The sequence below is a fragment of the Pundamilia nyererei genome, unplaced genomic scaffold (assembly GCF_000239375.1).
Source record: "Pundamilia nyererei isolate P.nyererei 1_Seehausen unplaced genomic scaffold, PunNye1.0 scaffold00427, whole genome shotgun sequence".
NCBI lineage: Eukaryota > Metazoa > Chordata > Actinopteri > Cichliformes > Cichlidae > Pundamilia > Pundamilia nyererei.
In genome coordinates, this window is record NW_005187828.1 from 273139 (window position 1) to 283631 (window position 10493).

The 10493-nt window shown below is 40.0% G+C and overlaps 1 protein-coding gene across 3 annotated transcripts; it reads left to right on the forward strand.

Annotated features, from left to right (window-relative positions):
- The first annotated feature begins 2719 nt into the window (after positions 1-2719).
- On the forward strand, positions 2720-8264 carry LOC102205232 (matrin-3-like). Of its 3 annotated transcripts, none has more exons than XM_005753432.1 (5): positions 2720-4710; positions 6436-6723; positions 7627-7743; positions 7830-7951; positions 8041-8264. In XM_005753432.1, exons 1-5 carry the CDS (start codon positions 4599-4601, stop codon positions 8113-8115), a joined length of 714 nt encoding a protein of 237 aa, XP_005753489.1. In that variant the 5' UTR covers positions 2720-4598; the 3' UTR covers positions 8116-8264. The 3 variants fall into 3 exon arrangements, with proteins under 3 accessions (XP_005753489.1, XP_005753490.1, XP_005753491.1); XM_005753433.1 differs by having other exon boundaries at positions 2720-4707; XM_005753434.1 differs by having other exon boundaries at positions 2720-4689.
- Positions 8265-10493: the final 2229 nt, after the last annotated feature.

Below are 10493 nucleotides of genomic sequence, written 5' to 3' on the forward strand. Positions count from 1 at the left end.
TTGGAGTGGAGTGGAGCTGACCAGAGCCTTGGGTCTGGCCCCTAGCTGAAACCAGGAGTTCTCGTCCTTGGCTGAAGCTCCAGCGACGCAAGTTGAGAGCCTGTGTTGACTGTTGGCGGGATCTTGGGACACAGCAGCTGGATGGTGCACTGTGTCGGCTAGCTCAGCGCTAGTAGCGGTGGTTTGAGCTTTGCCAAGGAGGATCGTGTCAAGTTCGCATTCAGCCCCCTGGATTTGGTATAGCGTGGATATCCTTTGTTCCAGCTCGATCACTTTTTGGCGCAGGTTGATGCAGCTTTCACAGCTGGATGTTGAGGTAAGTGGTGCCATTCCGGAATCTCGTACCGGCGACAGCGTCAAAAACAAAGACGGACACTGCCACTTTAGCTTACGTTAGCTAAACTCCTTTGCTAGCTTGTTCACAGACAGCAGTTCACTGAGGTCATTAAAAAAGTCTGTGCAGTATTTGGGAGGCCTGTAAACATTAAGAAACACAACTTTGGATGGGGCCTTCAGCTGTAAAGCCACATATTCAAAAGACTGAAAACTTCCAGCAGATAGCTGCTTACATTGAAATGATTCATTAAATAAGACAGCAACCCCTCCAGCTTGTTCGAGTTCGGGTCGTGGGGGCAGTCGGAAGTTCAGACTTCCCTGATAGTCTCATTACTGGATCTGCCCCGGGGCCTCCTCCCAATAGGACATCAAATGACCTTGAACAAGAAAGCCTGTTCTGCTGTTCAGTACAGTACAGTAAACCACAGCACCTAGGAGTTGCCCAGGAGGCATCCTAGTCACATACTCAAACCACCTGAACAGAGTTTGATTTGCACGGTCAGATTTTGTGGAGGAGAAGCGAATGTGTACAGCATAGTTTTTGTTGGCAGGGCTCTAGAGTGCATCACAAATGTGACCAAATTTTTCAATGGTGCGACTAAAATAAACCTTAGGTCACACCAGTGCAACCAGCTGTTCGAGTAACAAAAAAAAAAAAAAAAAAGTCTCTGCAACTCTGAAAGTCCAGATATTCCTGTAGTCTTTAGAACATGTTTGAAAGTGCAGGTGGATAGAGGGAGTTGAGTATCTTGAATTAAGCGATATTGATTCATTAAATCCTGAATAGAGTTTTAAATATAAATGTATTTTGCCAGAAACGCGAGAATCTCAGGTCAAAGCTCACAAAACTATTTCAACAACCACCAAACAGCAAATGAGAGAGCAGGTAAACAGATTCCACACAAAGACGTAAACACAGAGCGGACCCGACACATCAGAATCAGCTTTCTCTTTCTCGGCTTTCTCACCCAACGGCCTGTACACGGACACACCGTCGGGGCTGAAAGCCGACAGCTCACTGATTCTGATGCGTTGGTGGGTCCGCGCTTTGTGTTTACGTCTTTTTTTTTTTTTTCTTGATTCTGAGTAGCAGGTTTTGTTTCTCTCAGACCAAAATTCACTGATCCAGCAGCAAAAGAAGCAGCAAACTGCGCTTCACATTTGATAAACATCGTCATTAATTCCCTCTGACATTAGGGCTGTTCGATATAACGATATATATCGAATGACGATATAAAAACATCTATCGTTTCATTTTACGCTATCGTTTGTTTCGTGGTATCGCAAAATAAACTGTTTACGGTAATATTTTTTAATATTTCTCTTATATTTTAATATAACCACACTACGTACGACAAGCGCCTGTTTTTATGCGCTGTCGTTAGCAACAACGACGGTAACACCATCGTGTGTCCGCTTGTTTATGTTCCACATAAACCTTTCACAATAAAGCTCAAGATCCTGTTGAGACTTTTCAAAATAAACTGAATCACGTGAAAGAGCAGATTATTTACGGATGAGAAGTAAAAAAAAGAGCCGCCAGGTGTTAAAAAATAAACCTTAGACTCAAACGTTAGAACAGGCGAGCTGCCCAAGATTCACAGAATTTACAGAAAATGTTACATTTTTGTGATTTATATCGTTATCGGACGATAGAATTCTTATATCGGGATATGAGATTTTGGTCATATCGCACAGCCCTATCTGACATTGGCTGTTTTGCTTCCACCACGATAAAAATCACACTTCATGCACAGCTGTCTCTCTCACTCTCTCACTTTCCCGTCTCAAATCTCTGTTTTGTGCATTATTCATTTGCTCATTACCCACCAGTCTACCGTTGTTTACAGCGCTGTCGGTTGCCGTCTATTTATTTATTTTTTATACCTCAAATGACCTCGAACAAGAAAGCCTGTTCTGCTGTTCAGTACTGAAGAAATGTAAACTTTATAAAATTATGCAAAATCGCAGAATATCTTTAAGGTTATCTGCTATAAAAAGCCAGGCCACGAAAATTTCCTTCATGTCATAGAAATCAGTGATGATACCCAGCCCTAGTGAGTAGCCTAGGCCCAATAGAAGTGGATGTAGCTGTGGGTAATAAGAAAAGATGAAAAGAACTATTGATAACTTTTTTGTTAAGTCCTGATCCGTCTGAAATTCATAGCCAGTGCTCTGACACAGAGCCATCAACCTCTGAACGCTGAAAAAGCACAATGTATCCAGAAAGCGCATTATATGTCGTGATGAATGCACTGCGCAAGTGTCCCCTCTCACCACTGCCTTTCAGTGGCAGGCAGCAGCAAACAGGTCGTCAGAGGAGGCTGATGTGATGATTAAGTTTAATATTGTCTACAATATTGCCAAAGAGTGCCAAAGCACTTTAAGCACAAACACAAGATTGTTAGTTAATCATTTACAAATCAATATTGTCTTTATGGACATCAATTTCCCCCCCAAAACTATACAGTGTTGGAAGGAAATTGAATGCAAAACAATAACCAATATGCACATACAGGTAGAAATCTACAGGACTACATTTCCAAAATAAGAAATCCTTGGCTAAAGGCCACACTAGGTGTTTGGAAAATGGTGGCAAAAGAAATAAGCTGCAGAAGAATATAAAACTATTAAAATGGTGTGCATATGATTCGGAATTTACACCAAATCATGTAGACCCTAGTTTTAAAAACTGGATAGGTAAAGTAATTACATTGATATGCGGTATTGTAAAGGAAGATGAAATTGTGAGTTTCCAAACTTTAAAGCAAACATTTCATTTAGAAAACCAAAACCACTATAGATACTTACAGTTAAGAAACTTTTATACTCGAAACATTAAAAACCAAATACCCACTACAGCGAGGCCATTTATCCAACTCTTTTTAAATGCTCATAAGTCAGAAATTAGGAAAGGTGTAATCTCACAAATATACAAAAGTCTTCATGATCTCAGCAATTATTCAACCAAGTATATAAAAGAAAGATGGGAGAAAGAGGGAGGTCTGGTGATCACAGAAGAGGAATGGCACAACATTTGTTCTTTTCATTGGAGAAGAACAAAATCACATATTTGGAAGTTCTGCTAGAAAAGTTTTGCTTGTTTTTTCATTACCCCAGCTTTAAAGGCACATTATGATGATGGAAGTTGTGAATGTTGGAGGAACTGTGGCTACGAAACCTCACACCACTACCATATAATTTGGGATTGTAAGAATATTAAGAATTACTGGATAGAAGTCCATAAAGTGATGCAAAACATATTTAGTACATATTTACACTTTGATTTCAAATCCATATTTTTAGAATACATACCTCAGACATAAAGGGTATGGATAAATACTTACTTTGTGTGCTGCTAGCTGCAAATAAAAAGGCACTGACCAAAAGGATCCACCAACATTAAACAGCTGTATTGATGTAACTTTGGAGATTCATAATACGGAAAAGATTACTTTTTTATAGTGAATTTTGAGTATGAGAAATATGTAAAACACTGGGGAAAATGGCTCCACTGTGTGAGTTCCATAAGGCCATCATTGATCATCAATATCATTGATATTCATCACTGAAGGACTGGCTGTCTAAATATTTGTTTATTTTGTTTGTTTTTTATAATAACGTACTAATCTGCTACTTAGTGTGTTGGCTTTTCAATTGCCCTCTCTCTGGATGTATATAGTTACAAACTGTATCTAGTGGCATTTGATTAAAGCATTTATTCAATACATTTCGTATATAGTTTCAGTTAGGTTGTTACACATATGAGAGTGGCTTCTGTCTGGTAAGAGGTCATGAGTTTAGTTGGCGAGGGGAGACAGAGTGCATTTGAGGTCGAGAGACACACACACACACACACACACACACACACATAGTAGGTAGACTCATTTCTAGGTAAGAGTTCAGGCCTAGTTTGCAAAAAAAAGTGTACATGTCAAACTGCAGTGTTAAGTGAGGCGCTTGAAAAATTTGAGTGTGCCTAACTAAGGTAGTCATCTACCCTGCTGAAAATTGTCTCATTCAACTAGTTCAACTCCAACAAAAGCATTTAGATTAAACTTAATCCTATATCATCTCTTAGGAGAAGCAGGAAACTTTATGCTTGACAGAAATAGTTTTATTTAAATGGAGATTTTCCCACATCGCCCTGTTAGAAGAAAGCATTTAACTTGGGTATATTTCAACACGAAATGAAAGTTTTTACTGTCAATACTGCCTGTGACCTCTGATTTCTTGTTTTAGAGGAGAGTTTCAATTTTGTGATGGTGGACGAGGTGGGAGAGACTGTGGAGAAGAAGGCGGTAATTACCAGGACAAGAGGTCGACCCAGGAAGAGAACCAGGCAGACCCCGGGTCAAAATGCACCAAAATGTAGTTTGTAACGTATTCTGAATACTTTGGATTACTTAATATACTGTCATTGCTTTTCACAACTACATGAATGTAGCAATCACATCCTGCAAATTCCTGTTTGTTTTTGGCTTGTAAGCCCAAATCTGTCTGAATAGACAATATCAAATCAAATCAAATCACTTTTATTGTGACATCACATGTGCAGGTACATTGGTACAGCACATGATATATATATTTACTGTAGGGGAGAAAAGACTTATGTTAACATAAGATAAGATGTTTGCTCGGTGGCGAGTAGCCTTCAGTAATAGTAATAAGTCACGTAGATACTGAAGTGGCACATAACCCAGGAAGCTACCACAACTAAAGCAAGGTAGTTGCAGCAGGCTAACGTTAGTTTTTAAAAAAGAACTTCCAGATGTTTCTTTAGGTTGGAGCCTTTAGACCAGGGGTGTCAAACTCAATTGCACAGGAGACCAAATATCAAGGCACACTTTAGGTCGCGGGCCAAACAAGATAAACATTTATTGAACACTAAAACAATGTTTTTTAAACATGAATATGAATTAAAAACAGACAGGAATATTATTCCAGATTAAATAAACTTAAAAAAAATAAACTTTAATTTTAAATATTTTGCTCTCCATAAAAATATATCCTGTCAAAATTCTGCAAGTTAGAAATATGAACATGCTGCCAAAACCCCAGAAAAAATAAATGAAAGCAAACACAAGGTTGGAGCCGCATGTAGACGGAGCTGGGCACTGCTTCAGGAGTGGAACTAATAACCCAAGGGCCATTCAGTGTTTAGTTGATGGTGTGTCGTACTTTTCCTTGAGAACTCTCCCATTAGAATGCAGCTCCATCTGAATCTGCACAGGTGCAGTTTCCATCCTGCTGACTAGTCCCCTTTTTTTCACCGTACAACACCGGCGCTCCATCTGTTGTAAGTCCAACAAGTTTGTCCCAGGGCAGTTTCATGTCGGTTACACTTTGACATACGTTTCTGCTCAGGCTCACATTTGCCAAAATCTGCGTTTTGTCTGGACACAAGACGTCGCACAGCTTCATCATGCAGCTCTTCAGAGTGGTAGCGGGCTGATGTGGCTTTCTCCTCTGATGCAATAAAACTTGCTTTCACAACAGCTTCACTTTGTGATTTTGCTCTGGTGAAAAAAGTCTGCTGACATGTCAGATTCTTCTTTAGCTCTTCTACTTTCTGTAGTTTCTTCTCTGCATTTAGGTTTTTCAGCTTATCCTGACGTTTTGTCTCGTATTAAATTAAATTCCTTAATTACAGCTACATTAGCTCCACTAATAAGACACACAGGTTTACCAGCATGTCTGTGAACATATATTCAGTCTCCCGCTGCCGGCACTGAAAGGCTCTGCTTTCAGAATCAACTTTCCATCTCTTGTGCTGTCTCCGGGTCGTGTAACTGACGCACATACACAGGATGCTTACATTAGACCCTCTTATTGTGCGTTTTGTTTGGGTTTCCAGCAATGTACCAAAAGTAGAGAGGGCCTAACATATGAAACAGAAAAATACTGCAGTTTAATCCATTTATTTCAATAAATTATCACCTATTTAAGCGGTAACTATAATGGAATACAGTTACTCATATTTTGTATTTTAAATATGTAACATCCGTACATATATTCTCCAGTGGCTGGCATCTGGGATAAAGTCGTGTCAGAGCTCTGAGACATGAAGCTTAATTAATCTGTTGTTTCCTCCCACAGTGAGAAAATCTGCTAGAGGGAAACCAGAGAGCACAAAAGAGACGGAAGAGGAGGAAACAACAGAACCACTGCTTCCAGCTTCTGTTAATCCCACTTTATCACAGGACCGAGACTCATCTGCGCCGCCAGGTGACGGCCAGGCGGAGAGCCAGAGGACCGAAGAGGAAGCAGAGACCCAGCCTGATGCTGCACCTGCCCCTGCTGGACAGCAGCCAGAGTCTCAGTGTCCTGATAAGGAGACAGAGCAGGGAGAGGAGAAGGATGGATGGAGCACGGTTGGCATTAAAGGTACAAAGAGCTGCTTTAAATCAACAAAATGCATCACTCTGACAGCGAAAACACAGTAAACTGAATATTAAAAGAAAAATTGTATAGCCTGCTTCTGTTAGCCTACTAATAGCTTTGAGATGCATTTCCACTACCTTGTGGTGGTGGTAATATGTTTTGTGGTTGGTGCTAAAGGCCCCAGTGTGTGCCAAGAATAATACAAGGGAGGATGGATCCAAGCTTTCTGACCCCGCCATCCTAATGTCACAGCAGAAATGGAGACTTTTTTTTTCTTTTACAGCGTTGCTGATCCTGTGTGAATTGGTCCCTCAGTTTTACGTTCTTAGCTTAGAGAAGTGGAACCCAGTGTGGTCTTCTGCTGTTGCAGCTCATCTGCTTCAATGTTGGATGTGCTGTGTGTTCAGAGATACTCCTCTGCATACCTTGGTTGTAATAAGTGTTTATCTGAGTTATTACATTCTCATCTGAACTCAGAAGTGCATTTTCTTCCAGTGAACTGCTGCTCATTTTCTCTTTCAGACGATTTTGTGTAAACCCTAGAGATGCTTCTTTGGGAAAATCCCATCAGTGAAATGCTAAGATTAGCAAACATGCCACATTTAAGTCCACTAAATTACTTTTCTTCTTCATTCTGATACTCAGTTTGAATTTCAGCAGGTCATCTGACCATGTCTACATACCTACATCACTGAGTTGCTGCCATGTGATTGGCCGATTAGAGATTTACATTAATGAGCAGTCAAACAAGTGTACCTAATAAAGTGGCTGACAAACATTTCACCTTTTCAAATAAATCAAAAATCATTTGTTTAATTACTTAAGTTATAATTTAATATTTTATAAACCCGGTGGCTCCTGCAGCAGATTTGTTGATGATTAAGGTGTTGCTCTTTCCATTTTCAGTTGTGGGTAAACGCAGGAGGGAGCTTGTCGGACCTGAGGCAAAGCGATCTCGCTCTCAGTCTCCGTGTGTTGTAGCAGACTTCAGACTGCCTCAGTTCAACCCCAATAGCCCCCTCGGTGAGACACACACATAAACACACACGCACACGATTCAAATGCTGTGTTAACACTTGTCTAATTTTCCTGTTTCTACTCCTCTGCAGGTCAGGAGTTTGTGATCCCAAAATCAGGATTTTTCTGTAACATCTGCTCTGTTTTCTACCTGAATGAGAAGACCGCCAAGGAACTCCACTGCTGCAGCCAGAAACACTACAACAACCTGCAGGTACGCATGCGCACACACCATTCAGTACACAAAATCACACTCTTGGCCTAACGATGTTTGGTTTCTCACTTTTCTGTTTTTTTTTGTAGAAATATTATGAGAAACGTCGACAAAGAGCTTCAACAACGTCATCTCAGATGTCTCAAGGCTCCGTTTCTGACTGATGGACCTGATCTGATTATTTTAACACATCACTGTGGAGAACAAGCCAATGTTTTTGATCCTACTAGTTCAGAAACTAAACTAATCACCAGGTGGTACCTTTTGTTGTAAATGATATGTCTTCATTCATAAATTGTCTCGCAGCCTTTCAGTTAATGTTTTGTTTTTGTTTGTACAGGCTGGTGAAGAGCACAGTTTTAAAATGTTGTTATTATTTTATCTTTTATGTGAAAATGTTATTGAAAAATTAATTAATTAACTTAACAGGTCATCAGGAGGTACCTGACAGGTGTTGATAGTATATTAAATCTTTTTTTTTTTTTTTTGGTCATTTACATCTTTGGCTTCAGTTTCTTAAGAAGAAAAGGGTCCATCAACCTGAGTGTGTCTCACATTTTCCAGACTCACTGGCTCAAGTTTGAAGCTGAACAAACCACCAAATTCGGTCAGAAGCTGTGAGGTTCAAAATGAGAAAGCTGAACTCTTGATGAGAGGTTTAAGGTTTAAGAGAATTTTAAGTGTCTGTGTCGTTGTTTTCACTCTTTAACCCAGCATTTTAACATTGAGACAGTACAATACATACCACATTTCATTACATGGCAAATCAGTGTGCTTAATGGAGAAGAACACAAAATCTTGGTTTACGATGCCTAATGGAAAACGGCAAAATATAATTTCAAAAAAACAATGTCACCATACTGCCACTAGAGGTCAGTAAATAAAGCCCAGAGTTTGTTTGAGGCTGGTTGAAGGCACTGAGATGTAAATACACTGTGTGCGGAGGTGGAGCAGTGCCTTGTGAGAACAACACATCTGCTTAACCTCCTCTCATAGTAGGTGTGGGGCTGGAGATGAGAGTGGGAAAGCACTCAGACAACCGGACACAAAGACCCCAAAACACAAACAGGACAAGTAGACCATCAGTGGTACATTTATTTAAAATAAATCAGTCCCCTCATCAGAGTATATGATTCTTTCTCACGCACCTTTGTTTTGTGTCACCCTGTTTTTTCATCTTTGCTGACACAGAATTCCTGACTATCTTTCTGGTGTGCTATAATTTTATTATTTTTATATAAGATAAGATAACCGTTATTAGTTCCACACGTGGGAAATTTGTTTCGTTACAGCCAAAACTGGACAGTGCAATGTTACAGCAGTGAAAATTTAGAAAAAATACTGCAATATATGATAATAAGAATAATATACTGTACACAATAAAACAGAATAAAATACAATTTAGTCAGAAAAAGAGAATTGCACTTCGTGTTATTGCACATGTGTGGATTTGTGTGTTTGGTCAGCTGCGAAGTCTTTGTTGTGGAGTCTGACAGCAGTAGGAAAGAAAAGACCGGCAAAATCTCTCCATCCCACATCATGGGTGCCAGAGCCTGCCACTGAAGGAGCTGCTCAGTGCTGTCAGAGTCTCCTGCATGGGCTGGGAGATGCTGTCCAACAGGGATGACGGCTTAGCCTCCATTCTCCTGTCACTCACTGTTAGAGAATTGTAGATCAATATGGTTGTCATTGTGCAAGATGATTAGATCTTTAGCAAGAATGCTCACCTCTGTTTTCTACACACTGGTTCGTTAAAAGGTTACGCCATACATGGGGTGACTAGGGACATCAGTGAAAGGTCACAGTGATATGTGGTGTAGCAGAAAATGTCACACACACACATCACAGACGTACATGTTCACATGTGAGTGTCTTAACTGTCATATGATAAATGAAATGTTTGTGTAACTACTGTTCTTGATAAAAGGACTGTGAGGGGAGGCCGAATTCAGAGTTGGCTAAGTTTACAACTCTAGACCTGACCGGACTTCCCTTGCAAGTAAAAACCGATGGAGCTCTGAGTGTCTTGCTTCCTTCACAGTAACAGGCCACTGAGACAGCGAGGTCTGCAAGTTTAGACGTAACACTCACCATGCTGCCGCCCCCGCAGACAACACCGTAGCAGATGGCCTAGGCCAAGGGTCAGCAACCTTTAACACCCAAAGAGCCACCGGGTTTCCACGCAAAAAAAACACTGGGAGCCGCAAATACTTTTTGAAATCTAAAATGAAGATAACACTGTATATATAGTTTCTTTTACTTTATGCTTTGTGTGAACAACTAAAGTAAGTAAGTAAAGTTTATTTATTAAGTGCTTTTCACAGACAGTCAGTCAAAGCGCAGTACACAAATATTAAATTAAACAATACAATCAATAGACATTGTACACAATGTAAAAGATCAAATGTAAATAATGTAAAGAATATAAAATACGTAGATCAACAAAAGGCTTGTTTGAACAGAAAAGTTTTTAACTGCTTTTTAAAAGAATCCACAGAGCAACTAAGGTGCGTTACTTATGAAATCCATGAAGTGCTACAGA